At 53.7% G+C, this 18,837-nt stretch overlaps 7 protein-coding genes and 1 non-coding gene across 8 annotated transcripts; 7 read left to right on the forward strand and 1 right to left on the reverse strand.

Annotated features, from left to right (window-relative positions):
* The first annotated feature begins 616 nt into the window (after window positions 1-616).
* On the forward strand, window positions 617-3,340 carry ATG20 (Sorting nexin, cytoplasm-to-vacuole targeting pathway/endosomal sorting). Its single transcript, XM_062949927.1, has 5 exons — window positions 617-1,086; window positions 1,259-1,515; window positions 1,573-1,839; window positions 1,890-3,005; window positions 3,064-3,340. The coding sequence occupies exons 1-5, from the start codon at window positions 984-986 to the stop codon at window positions 3,166-3,168; spliced, it is 1,848 nt and encodes a 615-aa protein (XP_062796026.1). The 5' UTR covers window positions 617-983; the 3' UTR covers window positions 3,169-3,340.
* Window positions 3,341-3,889: 549 nt separating this feature from the next.
* CEG1 (Dcp1p-Dcp2p decapping enzyme complex alpha subunit) lies at window positions 3,890-5,365 on the forward strand (the record flags this gene model as incomplete). Its single annotated transcript, XM_062949926.1, has 2 exons — window positions 3,890-4,291; window positions 4,360-5,365. The coding sequence occupies exons 1-2, from the start codon at window positions 4,101-4,103 to the stop codon at window positions 5,363-5,365; spliced, it is 1,197 nt and encodes a 398-aa protein (XP_062796027.1). The 5' UTR covers window positions 3,890-4,100.
* A 438-nt stretch (window positions 5,366-5,803) lies between these two features.
* QC764_0112070 lies at window positions 5,804-5,886 on the forward strand. The gene has a single exon. It is a non-coding gene; the product is annotated as a tRNA-Arg (tRNA).
* An 831-nt stretch (window positions 5,887-6,717) lies between these two features.
* On the forward strand, window positions 6,718-7,130 carry QC764_0112080 (uncharacterized protein; the record flags this gene model as incomplete). Its single annotated transcript, XM_062941178.1, has 2 exons — window positions 6,718-6,753; window positions 6,915-7,130. The coding sequence occupies 2 exons, from the start codon at window positions 6,718-6,720 to the stop codon at window positions 7,128-7,130; spliced, it is 252 nt and encodes an 83-aa protein (XP_062796028.1).
* Window positions 7,131-7,298: 168 nt separating this feature from the next.
* Window positions 7,299-9,898, forward strand: QC764_702650 (uncharacterized protein; the record flags this gene model as incomplete). The annotated part of the gene is made up of 2 exons (XM_062949925.1): window positions 7,299-7,532; window positions 7,595-9,898. 2 exons carry the CDS (start codon window positions 7,299-7,301, stop codon window positions 9,857-9,859), a joined length of 2,499 nt encoding a protein of 832 aa, XP_062796029.1. The 3' UTR covers window positions 9,860-9,898.
* Window positions 9,899-10,555: 657 nt separating this feature from the next.
* QC764_702640 (uncharacterized protein) lies at window positions 10,556-12,868 on the reverse strand (the record flags this gene model as incomplete). Its single annotated transcript, XM_062949924.1, has 1 exon — window positions 10,556-12,868. One exon carries the CDS (start codon window positions 12,866-12,868, stop codon window positions 10,556-10,558), a length of 2,313 nt encoding a protein of 770 aa, XP_062796030.1.
* Window positions 12,869-13,475: 607 nt separating this feature from the next.
* On the forward strand, window positions 13,476-14,953 carry QC764_702630 (uncharacterized protein). Its single transcript, XM_062949923.1, has 3 exons — window positions 13,476-14,065; window positions 14,122-14,286; window positions 14,345-14,953. The coding sequence occupies exons 1-3, from the start codon at window positions 13,767-13,769 to the stop codon at window positions 14,772-14,774; spliced, it is 894 nt and encodes a 297-aa protein (XP_062796031.1). The 5' UTR covers window positions 13,476-13,766; the 3' UTR covers window positions 14,775-14,953.
* Window positions 14,954-15,196: 243 nt separating this feature from the next.
* QC764_702610 (uncharacterized protein) lies at window positions 15,197-18,683 on the forward strand (the record flags this gene model as incomplete). The annotated part of the gene is made up of 4 exons (XM_062949922.1): window positions 15,197-15,890; window positions 15,953-16,075; window positions 16,125-16,449; window positions 16,505-18,683. Exons 1-4 carry the CDS (start codon window positions 15,752-15,754, stop codon window positions 18,681-18,683), a joined length of 2,766 nt encoding a protein of 921 aa, XP_062796032.1. The 5' UTR covers window positions 15,197-15,751.
* Between the last annotated feature and the right edge of the window lie 154 nt (window positions 18,684-18,837).

Consider the following 18,837-nt stretch of genomic DNA (forward strand, 5'->3'; position numbering starts at 1 on the left):
GGGTATATGGTGGTTGCATATGGGAATGTGCTGGCGGACAGCAAAGAGGGCGGTACCCTTTCGCTTGTTTTCCAGTGTGTTCATACCCCAGCGGCAGGAAGGGGAGAGCATGGAATGGTTGGAATGATGAGATGACGGGTATGACGACGATTACATTCGAAAGGGAAAACTTGTACAGGGGAAGGAGCGGAAAAGAAAGCCAAACAGATAAAGCCCTGTTCTGGAGAAGTGGCATGGCAAGAATGATTAAGGGAAAGGGGTTGAAATAGTTACCGATTTTGCCCGTTCATCTTTGTCTTCATACTTGGCTTCTGTTTCTTGTGGTTTCGTTCTTGGAGGGAAAGGGAGCACATAGGGGTGTATCTAATCAGCCTCATACTTGAACATGAAACAGAAATTTGAAAACAAAACGATTGAAAAGGGAACATGATGCATGACATCATTGTAGCTTGAATGAAGCTGCAACACTACCTACCTACCTAGGTACCTACCTTATGCATTAATAAAGCGGTGATGCTGCGTGAAGTGATCTTGATGCTTATGTAACCCTGGGTGAGAGGGTTCAGGTGGTGAGGTGGAGCTTGCGTCGTCATATTCTTGGCAGGCTCTGGGCTGTGCCTCACATCGCTCCAAGCTTGTGTTCGGCCCACCCTCCACCACAACCACCACCACCACTATACTCCTCGGTAGCAACCACACGCAGCCCTTAACACATTTGACTTCTGCAGTCTTTGCATGAAAAACGCCGACAAAAATCATCTCTGAGCCTTTTGTGAACACATCTTGTCCATACCCACCATCTCGTGCCCCCTGCTCAACTGTCGCAAACCTCCACGATCAATCCCTGCCCTCGTCTGCCCCGCAGACAAGTAGCTGTTGGCTTTCGCAGTGCTGTGATCCCGGCGAGCTTGCGCCAGCTGCCCTTTCACGTTGCCCACCATCCTTCTCATCCCTTTCAGCACCACAGTGCGTGACGCCGAGCCATGTGGAACGACGATGAAGACAATAACCCCTACGGCGGAAGCTTTGAGCGCCGGGACTCGTTTGCTTCCTCCGCCAACCCTTCGTCCCCTATCACCCGAGATTGTAAGTAGTGCTGCTCTTGCTTCCACCACCTCCGACCCAGCCCTCCTGCCATGCTGCTGCCCTTTACTGCCATGCGAGAACTTCGAGATGGTGGGCCTTACCGACCTCGAGGATATCTCCCTCGAGTCACCGAGAAGCAGTACTGATGATAGTTCCGACTGGGTGATGATAGATCGATACGACCCCCCACAGACACCATCTTCGACCGGCGATGAAGCTCCTCCACATCACGAGCATAGCGATCTAGAGAGCGATGAGGAGGATTATGACCGTGATCAGGACGAGCTTGTGCCACGGCGGAAACCGGGGGGCTATGATAGTCGGGTGGAACAGATGCTTTATGAGCATCCGGATATGCCTATTCTGATCACAGAGGCGGGGAAGAGCTCGGAGAATGGGAGATATATCGTTTATACCATCAAGACCGGGGTGAGTTTTGGTTCAAGCTTTGCTGGGAGCATTGGCATTACTAACATTTGCCTATAGGAGCTTATAGTGCGCCGACGATACTCGGAATTTGCCTCCCTGAGAGATGCCCTCACGAGACTACACCCAACACTTATTATTCCGCCAATTCCAGAGAAGCACACCATGGCTGACTATGCCGCCAATCCTACCAATGCGAAGCAAGACCATCAAATAATCGACTTGAGAAAACGCATGCTGGCCGTTTTCTTGAACCGCTGCAGACGTATGGATCAAGTTCGTACAGATGGCGTTTGGTGGCGGTTTCTCGATCCCAATTCCAGCTGGGTAGGCAATTGGTGCGTTCAAACATGAGCACGTGCTAACAAGTATCGTAGAACGAGGTCCTGAACTCGCACCCTGTAGCTTCAATTCCCAAGTCTATCATGAAGGCACCACCACTTGATCCCGCTAACCCGACTCCTGGGCATAACTATCTCCCAGTACCAGCCAGTTCGGCCAAGCTCCGCACTGGTCCAGCTACGTCTGCGGATGGTTCAACTGGTGCTCAGCCATTTGCGCGTTTCCCGCCAGAGAACGCCAACTTGAGCGAGCAGGAGCTTGATCCTTACTTTTTGGCCTTTGAAGCCTCCATCAAGGAACTCGAAACTCTGCTTACAGGACCGATGGAGAAGGTCAATAGGCGAACACTGGCCCATTTGTCCTCTTTGGCAATGGATCTGCAGGAGCTGGGTGCTAAATTCAATGCCTTTGCACTTTCGGACACAAACTCGCCGCTGGACCTGTCAATTGAGAGAATAGGCCAAGCAGCGGACTCGTCTTACATCGCCACGGAAGAGCTGGCGAACTCTCTGGGGGCCAGCTTTGCTGAGCCCATGCGGGAGAATGCACAGTTTGCGGGAGTGATTCGTAGTGTGCTGAGATACAGGGTGTTGAAGAGGGTACAACAGGACATGACTACGGACGAGCTCAACAAGAAACGCGCGCTTCTGGATCAGCTGGAGCGCAGCGAGGCGGAAGCCAGGAGGATTGACCAGTACCTGAGCAGCAGCCAGCAGATCCAGCCTCCGAGACGATCGACCAGCACAAGAGAGCCCCAATCACAGCACCGTCGTGACGGCAGCAACGAAGACACGGCGTCGATTGATTCCGATTTCCCCCCTACTCATGCGGACATCGCGGCGGCACCATCTGCCAAGATTGGAGCGCCAGAGCGAGCCACGCCGGCCCCGGGCCATAAGAAGGCACCGAGCAGCGGGATCTCTATTACGAACAAGATCTTTGGTCCGTTGCGCCATGCTGTCCAGGGTGTGGTGGACGCGGATCCTGAGAGGACGAGACGGGACATGATTGGGAAGACGAGGGAGTCAATTCAGCAGCTGGAGCAGGCTCAGGTGGCGTCTGCACAGGATGTCAAGGATGCTAGCGCGAGTGTGCTGAAGGATCTGAAGAGGTTTCAGAAGGAGAAGGAGGATGATTTGAAGCGGTATATGGTGAGTGTCTTTTGTCTCTCTGGGAAGGGTATGGTCGTGGTGCTAATGACGTTTGTAGCTTGCGTATGCAAAGAGCCAAATCGAGTGGGCCAAGAAGAACAAAGAGACGTGGGAGGAGGCCAAGGTTGAGGTGGACAAGATTGATGAGTCTTGGGTGCGGTAGGTGAAGGGAAAGAAGAGGACAGGAATCGGGAAAGGGAAGGAAAAGGAACTACAGATGATGCGCTGGCCAAGAAGGTTGGGGCGACGGCGCTTTAATGTATTGTATGGACTGCCGGGGTTTGGTAGAGCAGAGTTATGAATCAAGACTTGCGGTGCATTACTGCCATATTTCAGGCATCGGTGCTAAGGGGTGTCATGGAGTTTGTAGACTGTAGTGAGCTTGTCAGGTAAGTTTCTTTTTTTCTTCGCCCCGTCACAAGACGAGACCTGAGATCCAGCAAGTTATTTTGAGGACGTAGCTGAGGACATGGCTGAGGACATGTTTGGACTTGGAGATAGGTTATGAATGACATCCGCCAGGCCAAGGAACAAGTACTGCGACGCAAGTATAGGTGTAAAAAGATAGTGAAGAGGCGTCGAAGGGTGAAGGATAGGCCTTTGGAATTATTAAAGGTGCATCAAAAGATAGTCAACAAGTCTTGAAAATGCTTTGTTAAGTTCAAGGCATAAGACTATCTTGAAATGCCTGTTAATTATCCTCGAGCACTGTAGACCATCTTTAAACTCCTTGCCATTATCATTCAGCGCATATTCACTATCCTTCAATGCTATGTGTACACCTCCACTCTTTTGTCCTCGCCAACCCAAACTGAGAACCTCAACGACCGGGCCGCGCCCCACCTTTTCTTAGCGCGTTTCTGGCAGGGGCCCCGGCGATAAGATAAAGCCACCCATTCACCCATTCCACCCACCTCCCTACAACCTGTGGTCGCATACAAGTACCTCCTCCCGTCTCAAAGGAAAAGGAAGTTTTTAACGCAAGCAACGAACAACTCTCCCTCCCCTCGCCTCAGTTTCCCACGACGCGGTGGCGCAGAACGAATACCTTTGACGGCGAAAGCCTACCTTCTATCACGCGACGACGAGCGAGCGATGAGCACCATGCGCGACGACGCAGGACCCATAACCGACATATCCAAGCCCGGGGTGAAGCTCGACCACGAGTTTGTCCGGGGGCTGAGGCAGGATGTCGCACGGTTGCTGGGGAGGACGAACGACAAGTTCCCGGGAGCGCAGCCAGTTAGTTTTGCGAGGAGGCATATGGAGGAGTTGAGGAAGGAGGAGTAAGTCGTCCATGCATCCTGTGAGGTTGAATACTGACGGTTCGGTGGGGGGGGGTTTGGTTGTTTAGTTATTACGTCTGCGAAAAGTCTGACGGGATCCGGTATCTGCTATATCTCACCCAGGACGACCATGGACACGCATGCCACTACTTGATCGACCGAAAGAATGATTACTGGTACATGGAGAAGAGAAACTTGCATTTCCCTCTCCCGAACGCGAGTCCGGCAGAGTTTCACGTCGACACGTTGATTGATGGGGAGTTGGTCTTTGACAAGGTCCCCGGGGGAGGGAAGGAGCCGAAATTCTTGGTTTTTGACCTTTTGTGTCTGGACGGCAAGGCGGATTTGCTTAGTAAATCGCTTGACAAGCGGCTGGGGTACTTTAAGGAGCATGTGATGAAGCCGTACAAGAAATTGTTTACGGAGTTCCCGCAGGAGCTCCCGTTTCAGGCTTTCAAGGTGGAGATGAAGGAGATGCAGTTTAGCTATGGGATCGAGATGATGTTTCGGGAGGTGCTGCCGAAGCTGAAGCATGAGAATGACGGGTTGATTTTTACGTGCCGGACGACGCCGTATCAGTTTGGGACTGATCCGCACATTTTGAAGTGGAAGGCGCCGCATGACAACACGGTGGATTTTAGGTTGCGGTTGGTTTTTCCTACTGTTGAGCCCGATGAGGAGGAACGGGCGGAGGGGATCACGAAACCGTTTGTGGATTATGATAGTCTGCCGGAGGCGAGGTTGTTGGTTTTTAAGGGGAGTGAGAGGGGGCAGCCCCAGTATGAGGAGTTTGGGGAGGGGCTGCATTTGAGTGAGGACGAGTGGGAGGAGCTGAAGAGCTGGGGGGATCCGTTGCAGAATAGGGTGGTGGAGTGCTGCTTGGATGAGGAGAGGAGGTGGAGGTTGTATAGGTTTCGGGATGACAAGGCGGAGGCGAACCATGTTAGCACTGTTAGGAGTGTGTTGGATAGTATCAAGGATGGGGTGGGGGAGCAGGAGTTGATTGGGGCTGCGAAGGGGATCAAGGATGGGTGGAAGGCGAGGCAGCAAGGGGGTGGGGGTTATGGGCATTGATTTTGAGAGAGCCGTAAAAAGGGTTATTTGGAGTTTTTTTTTTTTTGTTTTTTTTTGGAGGCATGTTAGAGCTTCCACAGAAGCATTTTTGGGTTTCTGTAACAGTAGCTGGCGAGGGAGCTATGGATTGAGATACCTGGCGCGCGTAGTAATTGGAATGAGGATTACATCTTGACTCCATGATTAGGGGACTTTGGAGCTGTGAGCTACGTTCCGTGTCGCATAACAGCAGGATCTAAAAAAAATGATGAGATAGAGATTGTTGGTAGCTGTTGGCGAGCTTGCCGAGACTGTTTCCAGAGCCAAGCAAGATGTCATGTCTACTTCAGCTCGGTAACATTTCGCAATTCAGGAGACAAAAAATTAAATCAGCTATCCAGTTCCAGATCGCTCAACTTGAAAGAGTTGTGGTGATACGAAATTGGCAAAAGGAAAGTCCGACCCACGCGCGACTCGAACGCGCAATCTTCAGAGCGATTTCACAACCGAAATCTGACGCCTTACCATTTGGCCAGCGGGCCTTTGAACTTGTGATATTGTGGCGAGCGAAACTTGGCACCATGATTGACGCTAATTTGTAGATCCTTGGCTATTTGCGACCATTCACTGGACAACACATTTCCCCTCCTTCCTTTCTTGGAGCTTCTGCTGTGGGCAGCGATGCCAACTCTATTTGTAGCCGCAGGAAACCTTTCTCCAGGTTTTGCTAACCACACAGAAGCTCTGGAAGTTCCGGATCTTCCCCTGTTTGTTAAAAAGGTCTTGACCGGGTTTTCGGGTCATGATGCGGGATGTAATGTGCGTGCCTTGCGCACCCGCGAGCGAGCGAAAGGGGGATTATCCAGACTCCTTCCCCTTTTGTGTTGCTATGCAACTTTGATCTCGTCTTTTTTTTTAACCGCACTTCCAAGACTTGCAAGACAGACGGTTTAGGTCATGACCTCCGCTTCGGCAAAGATGCGAACCAGGTCGACGTCGGCAGTGAAGCCCTCGCAGAGTGTGCGGAGGTGACATGCCGCGATCGTTTGCGGAATGGCGCTCGGCAAGCCGGGAGGCTTAACCCAGGAACGTGGCCTGGGCGTGTAGCATCGGGCCGTACTGACAAGGGCGCCATCTTGCTTCCAAGATTCTTTCCTGGACTGCCTTTTTGACACTCTGCCGCTTGATCGCGGCTACGCTGCTTTGCGCGCGTGGGGAACGACAACCCTGCAATCTTCGGGACATCTATTTGCGACGTCAACGGTCCGCCGCTTGTCGACTTCTTGTTTGGACGACCAACGGAGGCGGAGAGATAGCAGGTAAGCAGGCGGCGGCAACCTCGGAGGTCTCGGTCATACTGGCCTTGGGTGAGCATGTTTAGTCACGGTCACGGTCAGCGGATCGTGATGGTATTTTCGAATCTCATGTAGCCCTCTCGCCTCTACTGTCCCCTCCCCCGGTGCCCCTCCCTTCTCCGGACCGTCCTCCACCCAATCCTGTGTCTGGAAAAGTAAGCTTACCTCTGCCATAGCGTATTCTCGCCCCCAGTTGCTGATCCCCACCGCTCCAGATCCAGATCCAGGACCACAGAGCCCGAAGGAGTCCTTTGCCTGATTCCCGGATGGACGCCCACTGTTACATCCAAAACCGCAATAACGGACAGGGTGCCGCCGCGTCCACCTACCAGGGAATTTTCAATCCAAGCCATCACGCTCCTCATTTGCCTTCTGTTGCTTCCGACTTCCCGTCTGTGAAGGGCCTCCGTAATGCGGGTGGGCATGTGTGATGCGGACGGACGGGGGGGTGCTGTTGATATTTTAGGGGCCATAATCATGGCCAGCAAACGAAGGTTTAAGTAGGGGCGGTATGCCACGCTGGGTGCTGCTTTCCTCTCTTCCCTTCCCTCCTTGCACTCCAGCAGCCAGGACAAGGTGACATTGTGGCGTCTGTCAAGATGAGGTCTGCCTCTAGGTTTCTCGGTGCCCTCGCGGCGGTGGCTTCGCTGCCGTCTGCGTTTGGCCAAAACAACGTGCCCAACACCTTCACTGACGCGGAGACTGGTATTGTCTTCAACTCCTGGGGCATTCCCAATGGCAGCCCTCAGTCCCAAGGTGGGTGGACCTTTGGTATGGCCCTTCCCTCGGACGCCCTTTCCACGGACGCTACCGAGTTCATCGGTTACTTGGTATGAAGGCCCCTTAACCCCTGATGCCTATGGCTATGGCTTTCTCAGAAACTAACTCGGTGTAGGAATGTGCTTCCAAGGATGCGGCTGGCTGGTGCGGTTTCTCCCTCGCCGGTCCCATGACCAACTCCCTTCTCATCACCGCTTGGCCACATGAGGACACCGTCTACACCACCCTTCGGTACGCCGGTGGCTACGCCATGCCCGACAAGTACGCCGGCAACGCCGAGATCACCCAGATCCGCTCCAGCCAAAACTCCACACACTTCTCCCTGGTTTTCAGGTGCAAGAACTGCTTGCAATGGGATCACAACGGCTCAACTGGTGGGGCCTCGACCAGCGGCGGCTTCTTGGTTCTTGGCTGGGTTCAGGCTTTCCCCTCGCCTGGCAACCCGACTTGCCCTGATCAGATCACCCTCGAGCAGCACGACAACGGTATGGGCATCTGGGGCGCCGTTCTCGACGAGAATGTTGCCAACCCATCCTACACTGCCTGGGCTGCTCAGGCTACCAAGACCGTCACTGGCGACTGCGGTGGTCCCGTTGAGACCGGTATCATCGGTGTGCCTGTTCCTACTGGCACCGCCTTTGACTACATTGTCGTTGGTGGTGGTGCCGGTGGTATCCCCACCGCTGATAAGCTCAGCGAGTCTGGCAAGAGCGTTCTCCTTATCGAGAAGGGTATTGCCTCCACTGGCGAGCACGGCGGTACCTTGAAGCCCAAGTGGCTTGAGGGCACTCAACTCACCCGCTTCGATGTCCCCGGTCTTTGCAACCAGATCTGGGTTGACAGCAACGGTATTGCTTGCACTGATACCGACCAGATGGCCGGTTGCGTCCTCGGTGGTGGCACTGCTATCAACGCTGGTCTCTGGTTCAAGCCTTACTCTCTCGACTGGGACTACCTCTTCCCTACCGGCTGGAAGGCCAAGGACGTTGCTGGCGCCATCAGCAGGGTCTTTTCCCGCATTCCCGGCACTGACACGCCTTCCCAGGATGGTCAGCGTTACCTCCAGCAAGGTTTCAATGTCCTTGCTGGCGGTCTCCGGGCTGCTGGCTGGCAGCAGGTCACGGCTAACAACGCCCCTGACCGCAAGAACCGCACCTTCTCCAACACCCCTTACATGTTCTCCGGTGGTCAGCGTGGCGGCCCCTTGGCTACCTACCTTCGCACCGCCAAGACCCGCCCCAACTTCAACCTCTGGCTCAACACCGTCGTCAAGCGTGTGATCCGCACCGACGGCCACATTACCGCCGTTGAGGTCGAGCCCTTCAGAGATGGTGGCTACAAGGGTATCGTCAAGGTCAAGGACGTCACCGGCCGTGTCGTTCTCTCTGCCGGTACTTTCGGCAGTGCCAAGATCCTCCTCCGCTCCGGTATTGGTCCCGCCGACCAGCTCGAGATCGTCAAGAACTCGGTCCTCGACGGCCCTGACTTCATCAACAACGCCTCGTGGATCAACCTCCCCGTTGGCTACAACTTGGATGACCACCTCAACACCGACACCGTCATCAGCCACAACAACGTCGGCCCTGCCTTCTACGACTTCTACCAGGCCTGGACCGCTCCCAACACCACCGACGCCAACAAATACCTCTCCTCCCGCTCTGGCATTCTCGCCCAGTCGGCCCCCAACATCGGCCCCATGTTCTGGGAGGAGATCAAGGGCGCCGACGGCAAGGTCAGACAGCTCCAGTGGACCGCCCGTGTCGAGGGCTCCTTTGACGTCCCCAACGGCTACGCCATGACCATGTCCCAGTACCTCGGCCGCGGCGCCACCTCGCGCGGCCGCATGACCATCACCCCCTCCCTCACCACCATCGTCTCCGACGTCCCCTACCTCAAGGACCCCAACGACAAGGAGGCCGTCATCACGGGCCTGAACAACCTCCGCGCCGCCCTCAACAACGTCCAGGGCCTGACATGGAACTACCCCCCCACGTCCATGTCCTCGCGCGAGTACGTCGACGCCATCCCCGTCACCCCCGGCGTCCGCCGCGCCAACCACTGGATGGGCACCAACAAGATTGGCACCGACGACGGCCGCCTCGGCGGTACTGCGGTTGTGGACCTCAACACCAAGGTGTACGGCACCGATAACTTGTTTGTTGTTGATGCATCCATCTTCCCTGGTACTCCCGCTACCAACCCGAGCAGTTATATCGTTACTGCTGCTGAGCACGCCTCTGCCAAGATCCTGGCGCTGCCGCTTGCGCAGGTGAATGCCAAGTGGGCGCAGTGCGGGGGGAAGAACTGGACGGGGAGCTTCCAGTGCGCTGCGGGGAGCACGTGCCAGAGGCAGAATGATTGGTATAGTCAGTGCCTTTAAAGGTTGAGGCGGTGATAACCTAGGGGAAGGAAACCGGGGGGTTGGGATGGGGGGGGGGGTGGTTGCATTCTTTGTGAATAGTTATTTCTTTTGGTATATATCTCGCATGTGCATATAACAAATGTTGTTCATACTTGAAACCGTGCTCTTATGACTTCTGTGATAATGTCTTGATGCTCTGGGTCCTGAAACTAGTGGCGTTTCTCCCAACAAAAGACGACAGGTTTTACGAGTCAAAATAAGGGATGTTTCAAAACAGCCTGGTTGAACCTCCTCGAATCGCCAACACTACCACCCTCCCTGTCACTATCTGGTCATTAGCAGAGAGCTTTGCGTGATAACGGGCACCCTGCCTCCGTCTTGAAGTTTTATCCATTGGAAAGTAGAGCATCCCAGGGCAAACGTATCTCGTACAACTCTCTTATCTTGATGAAATCCTTTGGTATTTTTTCCACAACCGACTGAGACTGCAATACAAAGTAAATATTCATTCACATCACAGGGATAAGGTAGCTCGATTTATCCATCAACCGCATTGTTTTATTGGGAAAAAGCCCACGTAATCACCTTGCGAAGTCATTCCCCATTTGATTTCCGTTTGAAAATCCTGATAGTCATTCCACAGCTGCCCATGTGTTCCCCAAGTCTCTCCCCATGTAAAGAAACAAATCAAGGCCATCTCTCCTCTACATAAACTCAAATCGAAGGACGACTATACGTACGCCCCTCATAAAAACTTGCCCCTTTCATACGCTCATCATTCCGCTGCTGCTCAGTCTTGACCGGCTGTCTAGGAGCCCGGAGACCAGGCTGAATCCGAGCCGGTGAACCTTGGGCAGACTGAGGAGATCCGCGATAGTAACTCTTCTCTACCAACTCCAACCGATGGAACACCGCCGTCATCTGATTACGGAGGATCCTGTTCTCCTCTACTACTACCCGTAACCTCTCCTTCATTGCTCCATGCTCGTTGGTGACCTCTTCCATCTGGTTCTCGAGTTTGAGGATCTTGCTCACGGCCGCATTATGCCTGTTGACGAGATCTACTAGCATTTCCTTCTCGATTTTGTCTTCCCCTTTGTCGTCCCCCAAAGTCTCAACGGTCTTGCCCACCTTCGCGGGTGGTGTCTCAGACCCCTTAGGGGGAGATGGTAGGTTGACCTGCTCGGCGGTGTCGACATGCTGTACTGTTTTCTGCTTCTTTCTTGGCGCCACCGAAGTGGCATCATCATCATCCTCCGTGTCCTCTTGAAGCTGCCTCTTCCCTAGGGCACTGGGCATAATATCCCGCAGTACCTCCTTTACAGGATCCATCATCTCTTTCTTCAGCATCGGCCAGCAGTTTACTGCTGTGCTCGGCGGTGGTTGGGGGGCCGGTGGTGTCTGCTGGTGTGTGATACTGGTGTTGCGATGCTCATTCTGGGTTCCTCCAATCCGTTCGCTCTGTGAGTCTTGCTTCTCACGCATTTTCTCCTGACGCTTCTTCTCCTCCTGACGCTTCTCCCTCTTGCGTTTTGCATCCAGACGTCTCCTCTCCTGGAGTTTCTCCTCCTGAGCCCTCTCCTCCTGAGCCCTCTCCTCCTGAGTCCTCTCCTCCTGAACCCTCTCCTGAAGCTGCGTCTCTTTCTGTCCCACCTCCATTTCCTCAACTACCCCAACCTCCTCTTGCACCACCACTTCATCCCCAACCTCCAGGCTATTCTCCGAACTCACAGACCCCTCTTCCACAACCTCCCGCCAGCTCCCACTAACAACCACCTCCCTTACCAACTCCGTCAAATCATCCTCAAACCCCAGCCGCAACACCTTCCCCTTAGTCACCTTCATGTACAACACTCTCCATACTGCATCAAAAATCCTTGCCCCCTTCCAAAACTCCGGAACATTTTCCCATCCTTCGCCCGTCGGCTCCACAGTCTCGACATAATCGTGGTCAAAAATCCACCCCAGCTGAACCCCCTCGTCCTCAAAAGCCCTCGTAATAAAACGCGGCATCCCACCCCAGCTCCTCTTCTCGACGACCTCAATGGCGAAAAGTTCAGACCGGGTGCCCATCCATGGCATCTTCCCGTTGGTGTTGAAGGCCTCGCGCCAGGTGGCGTGGTTGGCTCGCCAAGTCTTGACAAGGGGGGCTGTCTCGCGGGTCGCGCGGCGGATGGGGAGCTTGTAGGTTTTGCCGTTGGTGAGGGGAAGACGTGCGAGCTGTTGAGCTGTTTCGCGGAGGTTGAGCCATTTTGGAATGGTAGGGGTAATACTGGAGAACCTAGAAAGGCGGTACTGAGATTCGAAATGGTTGGTGATCAGTTTGACCGAGAGGTGAGATTCTTTGAGAGCGCTGAGGCGGGCTTTCATGGTGGAGCTATTGCTCTTGGTGGTTGAGACGGAGTCTGTTGAGGTAGAAGGAGTGACGGAGGGGGAAGGAGCGTGGAAAGCGGAAGGAGCGACAAAGTGGGAAGGAGCAGCAAAGGTGGAAGGAACAGCAGATGTGGAAGGAGCGACGTAAGTGGAAAGAGCGGGCGTGAAAGGGTACATGGGATTTGAGTGGTCCATAGAGGCCGATTGTTTGATTCTGGTGGTGGCTCGAGGAGTTGGCGGTTGGATAACGTTCATGGTCAGAAACTGGATCAATGGCGAGGGCTCGTTTGTGTTTCTAATCATCTTCCGGTCATCATCAGAATCCATATAGGGTGGTGTGCTCGACTCCGGACCTTCGATGGAGGCCGCAGGTGTGTCCCGGTCGGAAATGTCGTCCATAACTGGAGGGGGCGTGGCTGAAAACGCCGGGTGCGGTGTATCTCCACGTTTGGTTCTGACTGAAGGTATTGTCGGAGGGTGTAGCTCGTGAGCTACGCTGGGTTCTGAGATTTGCCGTTGCTGGACTTTCGATGGCAATTGGTCAGGTACGGGTGAAGGATTCTCGGTAGGTTTGAAGACAGAATCTGAGTACCCGCCAGACCAAGTTGACCAGCCGCCAGGGAAAATCTTGAACCCACTCTGAGAATTCTGCATCGTGGTGCTCAAGATCGAAGGTCTTTGGAAAGGGCTGAGATAATATTTTATGGGATGGGGATCTATCGACAGTGCTCACTCTCGGTCGCTGTCGAAGGTGCTCTTGCTTGGGGCAGATTGTCGACGAGGGAGATTTGTTGAAGGGAACCCTCTGGCAAGAATTGGGATTGAAGGAGAGAGAAATATTTATCGATTCATCTCGTCGTAAAACAAGTTAGAAGGAAAGCACGACTTCGACATGTATATGGGGTGGCTTGGGTGTTTCCATTTGACCATTTATTTAGTATTGTCGACAGACTCAACCGGCATCTTTCGATGCCTTAGGCCCATTTTGGTCGTCCTATTGTCATGATCAAGACAGCCGACTCGAAATGTCACTATCAATAAGTTAATTATATTCAAGTTAATCTAGTCCTATTATAAGCACCACTCTTCTGAGTCTGTAAGTCTGCCTACTAAAACAAGTATCACTGCTGCTTGAACCTGAGCCTCACCACCCCCTTTTCTCCCCCAAACGCCAGAAATATGGGTCCAAACTCAGGGGCTTCTTGGCACCCTCCCCCGACCACACTCAACCCTAACCCCCTCTCTTCTTACCACCCATTGCCTGAAGTCCGCCCTTTCGGACCCAGACATCTAACCGCATTGGAAGCGACACCCGAATCCATCTATTCCAAACCTTGGCAACAGTTCTGTCCTCTTTTTCTTCTCATCTTCTCCTCTTCTGTCGACATCTCGCACCCATCTGTTGTTTTTCTTTTTCTTTTTTCCAACTCCTCGAATCGTGAAACGGTCTCGTCTCAACGGTTATCCCCACTTTTGACCACTTCAAAGGCAGGGATATCCATTTCCACGCGACTTACACATTCAATGTCCTCCTAAAAAAGAGAGAAGCAGAATGTTCCGGATATTTGTCATAGCCGTCCTCCCCCTCTTCTTCGTCTTCTCCTCTGAAATCTTCACCTTCCTATCCGGCGCCCTCTGCCCATCATGCAACTGCGAGTCAGCGAAACCGCTTCACAGGATCCCTCGCCCCCAGCTCAGGCCAGAGTTTCTGGCGCTGGAGAACGGGACTGATGCCAGGCTGGGGTGTGAAGACGTCGGGTATAAGATGCATGTCTTTTCCCGGGAGCCGTTGGTGGTGTATTTTGAGAATTTTGTTTCGGCGAGGGAGAGGGAGCATTTGCTTGATATTAGGTGAGTTTATCGCTGGGGTGAAAAGAAGCTGGGATGGGAGCTGATGGGGGGAATAGTGAGAAAATCTATACGCCCTCGACTATCACGCATAACGGGGGGCAGACGAGTGATAGGAATACCAAGGTGAGGGACTCGGAGGTTGCGCTTGTGCCGAGGACGGAGGGGGTGAGGTGTATTGAGAGGAGGGCTAGGGAGGTGCAGGGGTGGAGGGAGGAGGTTTGGTGAGTTTTGAGTTGAAGTCTGAAGTGCTGATCAAGGAGGAAACTGACGACGAGACAGGATTGAAAGGTTGAGAGTCCAGAGATATAACCCTGGTGGACACTACAGTCATCACTTTGACTGGAGCTCGGGGAGAGGTGGCTGGGGTAGGGTGAGCAGCTTCATGGTTTGGGTTCATGGTGAGGAGTTGGAGGGAGGAGGGACAGAGTTCCCCAGGTTGGAGCTGAGAGGTGATAGGAAGAAGTGGTGCAAGTTCATTGAATGTGAAGACAATCTAGATGGCGAGGACTCAAAAGACAAGGGCGTGGAGACAGCCGAAGACGAGAAGGGAGCGGTGTTCAAAGTCATACCTGGAAATGCTGTTTACTGGGAGAATTTCAGGTCTGATGGAACCGGAAGAGGGTATAACGAGACGTGGCATGCTGGATTGCCCGTGAAGAAGGGAGTCAAGGTTGGACTGAACATTTGGAGCTATGGGAGGATTGACTGAGTGATTGGTCTCACATGTCAAAAACGGGGGCTGTAGACAAAAAAGGGGTAAAAACAAACAAATGGGCTCAGCAACTTCCGTCACTGATTTGAAAAGCCACAAGAAGCGAACTGTCGCTTGGCAGCAGATACGGGGCATCCATGCGAAAGCCACAAGATATGCGAGGGCGATTCGTCGTGCGGAATTGACTTGACAGCTCACCTCGTAACTGCGCTGACGCAAGTCCCAATCTCCCACTGCCGCACCGCGCGCCAGCCTCGCAACGTCAGGTTGAGTCACCGGCAGACTTTATTGACCATCGTGACGTCTCTCGATGGCACTTTACTGGAACTTTGCGCACTATAATCTCCTATATGTGCTGCAATGGGAAGGCGTGAGTCATCAGAGCGCGGCCATCATTCGCAACAGCTGCTAAACCCCGGGCTTTCCCGACACCCATGAACACACCGCAACTCTAGAGGTAAAAGGGAATGCGAGAGAATCCGATAGCCCCAGGCAGCTCTTGGATGATGGTCATGATTGTTAGTTGTATCGTATCAGGTAGCTAACTAACAATATCCCACACGAAGCTGAGCCGCAAATGATAGGTACCAGCTTAACTAAGCGACTTCTCGGAGGTCGGACCAAAAACCGTCCGCCCCTTTGGCAAAGAGTCCGAAATCCCTGGCATCCACCCAACTGCCAGACCAGGTGTTACGGCACAAAGCCGCGCGAACGGCTTCTGGCTTTTCAGGCATCATGGGTGAGGCTCCCATGGCTGACGAATGGTTACCCAGGTGGGACTCAATCCGCGCGGAGCGTACTCCGTGACGTTGAAGGTGCGGATGGGGGACGTTGAAAAACAATAAAATAGACCACCAAAATGCCGGGTCCCCGGGCATCGCACTCTTGTTCAGTCCGGCTTGCCTCTTCTTGTGTTGTTTTGTTTGTCTTTTTTTTGTAATCGTATTCGGAGTTTAGTACCTTAGTATTATGCAATGTCAACCTATACACCGTCATCAACATCCCCTGATGGACCCTCAGAGCCGCCGCCAACAGCTAGTGGTAGCGGGACGGGAGCAACAGCAGCTCACGAGCCGTTGGCTTGTGTGAGTTGTCGGACAAGGAAGCTGAAATGTAAGGCCACCCTACACGCCGTATAAGCCATCTATACGGGCCAATTGCTGACTCGAGCACAGGTGATCGTAGAAAGCCGAATTGCACCAGGTGTGCTCGAAGTGGTGGCGAGTGTCACTACCCGGAGTCTCGGAGGAAACCAGCGTTTAAGCGAAGGAATGTTAGAGAGTTGGAAGAGAGACTAGGTATGTACGCTTCTACCCCTTGGAGTTCTGGCGCTGACAATTTCTGTAGCACAGGTGGAAGGTCTCTTGAAGAATGTCAGCAGGCGGCGAACCAGCCGGGAAGCCGGGCCTAGCACAACGTCTGGTTCTCTAGAACCGTCACGGCAGCCATCTCAAGAATCATCCCCTCTAGCTGGTCTAGAGGCCGATGCTTCTCAGATCAATCTTGAGGACTTATTTGCAGATCCAACTTTCCAAGATCCATCATGGTTTTCACCACCACCACCTCCTCCCCCAGATGGATTTTCGTCCACAGCCAACAACCCTCCGCCATGGGACCTGTTTGGTTTGGGTCAGTTTGAGAGCTTGCCCCCGTGGGAAATGATTGAGGAATTGTAAGTGCGGGGGTGGTAGGCGAATGTTGGAGGAAACATGTACTGATAGAGATAGGCATGATTTATTCTTCTCAATCCACTACTCATTTCTGCCCATTATTCACAAGGACGGGTATCTGGCTGCTTTTCACCGGCCGCCTCATATGCGACCTCCCATGTGTCTTCAGTATTCCATCTGGACTATGGCAGCGGATGGCCATCCCAAGTATGGGTGTTATCACGAGGCTTTGTACCGTCGAGCTCGGCAGTACTTGGAGGCGGATGAACTCAAGGTTCGTCACAATATCGTCGCTACCACGCAATCAACGGGCACTAACCTTTTGCAGGGGCATGGAGAGCATTTCATCACGGTATCTCACGCTCAAGCCTGGGCCCTGATCGCCGCCGATGAGGCCAGGAGAATGCTTTTCACCCGGGCAGCATTGAGCTCCGCTCGATGCGTTCGAATTGTCGGCATGATGGGCCTCCACCGGCTCGACAGCACAGCCGCCGACGAAGAACACCCTATCGCTCCCATGATCCCCCCTCCTAAAGGCTGGGTCGAACTGGAAGAACGCCGACGTCTATTCTGGGGCGCCTTCTGCATCGACAGCTACGCCGGCATCAGCACTGGCTGGCCAACCCTCATCGACACCACCCAAGTCACCACCCACCTCCCCGCCTCCGAGGACGCCTTCACCAAAGGCCAAGAGGAAAAGTCCACCTCCCTCCAGTCCCTCTTCAACGGCTTCAACTACTCCACCTACGGCGGCAACGTCGTCATCTGCCACATCTTCAACCAAATCATGAAGCACGCCCACTGCCCCATGCCCTCCGACCGCCCCGACGATTTAGAGTCCGGCCCCTTCTGGCAACGCCACCGCGAACTCGACACCTTGCTATCCAGCGCCTTCATGTTCCTCCCCGACCGCCTCCGCCTCCCAAAGAACATCACCGACCCGGTCGCAATCCAAACAAACATGAACCTCCACGCCGCCGTCATCTGCCTCCACAACACCGCCTACGAAAAAGCAGACAAGCTCCCCTCCTTACCTGCGTCCGTCAAACAAGACAGCCGCACCCGCTCCCTCATGGCAGCAGGCGAAATAGTAAACATCCTCAAGCTAAGCCACAACATGAAGACGGGGTATAAATCCCCGCTGATGGCCCTCTCGTTGTACTGCGCGGCGTCGGTGTACGTCTCCGTCGCCGCCGCCAAAGACACCACCACCCCCACCAACCCCCCGTCACCATCCTTCCTCTCCTCGGTCAACACCAACCTTGAGACTCTCCTCAAATCGATGGAGGCGATTTCAAAGCTGCATTACATCACGAGGGCGTATCTAAATCAGATACTTCTTGACATCGACCGCTCGGGGGTATCTCTGTCATTTCCACTTTCGGAGTATTTGAGCAAGGAATCTCACCCGTGTGAGCACGGGATTCCAATCGTGGCTCGCACTTCGGGACACAGACAGACGAGGCTGCCAGTTCCGTTTTCTACACCGGGGGGGCAGCAGCAGAGGGTGATGGTTCCGGGGGTGTTTGCTGAGAGAAACTTTGGTGGTGGGAACATCCACCCCGGCGCGGGGATATCCTCTGGTTTGTCCTCCATGGTGAGCGGGATGGTGGCTGGGTGTGGACTGCAGGTTTTGACGGAGGATGGGGTGAGGAAGCAACCGGAACAACAGCAGGGGCAGTTTGTGGATGCTTTTCACCCTTGTGATAACCCGCCTTATGCTAGAGGGCAGGCGAACACCGCTAGGGGCGCCACGGGGGAGAGGGTGATGATGTTTGGGTTTCGGGGTGGGAGGGAGGAAATGGTAGGTCTGCAGGAGTTGCCTTTTAGGTTGGGGATGCAGACTGGGCTTGTGGGGGCGGGGGCTGGGTTGGGGTTTGAGATGGGGATGGCTGGAGGAGGGACGGGGAAGGAAAAGGATGGGGATGTACTACTGCATTTTCCGCCGGGGAATGTGGGAGGTGTTTCGGGGGAGGGAAATCACGGCCAAGGTGGTGGTGGTAAAGGGAAAGAAGATGGGAATGCGATGGATATTTTTGATGAGTTTCAAGATTTGGGAGAGGGGACGGGTGGCGGGGGGGATGGTGATTGGGGCATGTTGGATCCTACCGACACTTTTTACTCACTGTTGTATAATGATGGGGCCAACACTGACAATAATGGGGGAGGAGATGATAATTGTGGGAATATGTGGTCGGTGAATGATTTTACTGGGATGTGGGGTGGTCCTCGATAGAAATGGGCTTGGGTGATAGAATGGCTTGTATATCGGCGCGGGTGAGATTCTATTTCTTTGTTTCGTCATGGGCATGGCTTTGCGAAATCTATATGGATGGGCTTGGAATGTCATGGGACAGGACTTTGAACAAGGGATTGGCATGGGTAGAAAG

This window comes from Podospora pseudoanserina, assembly GCF_035222485.1.
Source record: "Podospora pseudoanserina strain CBS 124.78 chromosome 7 map unlocalized CBS124.78p_7.2, whole genome shotgun sequence".
NCBI lineage: Eukaryota > Fungi > Ascomycota > Sordariomycetes > Sordariales > Podosporaceae > Podospora > Podospora pseudoanserina.

Excerpts from the sequence above, each read along its gene's own strand:
- ATG20 (XM_062949927.1), top strand. The coding sequence starts at position 984 with ATGTGGAACGACGATGAAGACAATAACCCCTACGGCGGAAGCTTTGAG. Across the intron at positions 1,087-1,258 it reads GTCCCCTATCACCCGAGATT|ATCGATACGACCCCCCACAG; the intron begins GTAAGTAGTGCT and ends GGGTGATGATAG. Across the intron at positions 3,006-3,063 it reads ATGATTTGAAGCGGTATATG|CTTGCGTATGCAAAGAGCCA; the intron begins GTGAGTGTCTTT and ends TGACGTTTGTAG.
- QC764_702630 (XM_062949923.1), top strand. The coding sequence starts at position 13,767 with ATGTTCCGGATATTTGTCATAGCCGTCCTCCCCCTCTTCTTCGTCTTC. Across the intron at positions 14,066-14,121 it reads GAGCATTTGCTTGATATTAG|TGAGAAAATCTATACGCCCT; the intron begins GTGAGTTTATCG and ends TGGGGGGAATAG. Across the intron at positions 14,287-14,344 it reads GGGTGGAGGGAGGAGGTTTG|GATTGAAAGGTTGAGAGTCC; the intron begins GTGAGTTTTGAG and ends ACGACGAGACAG.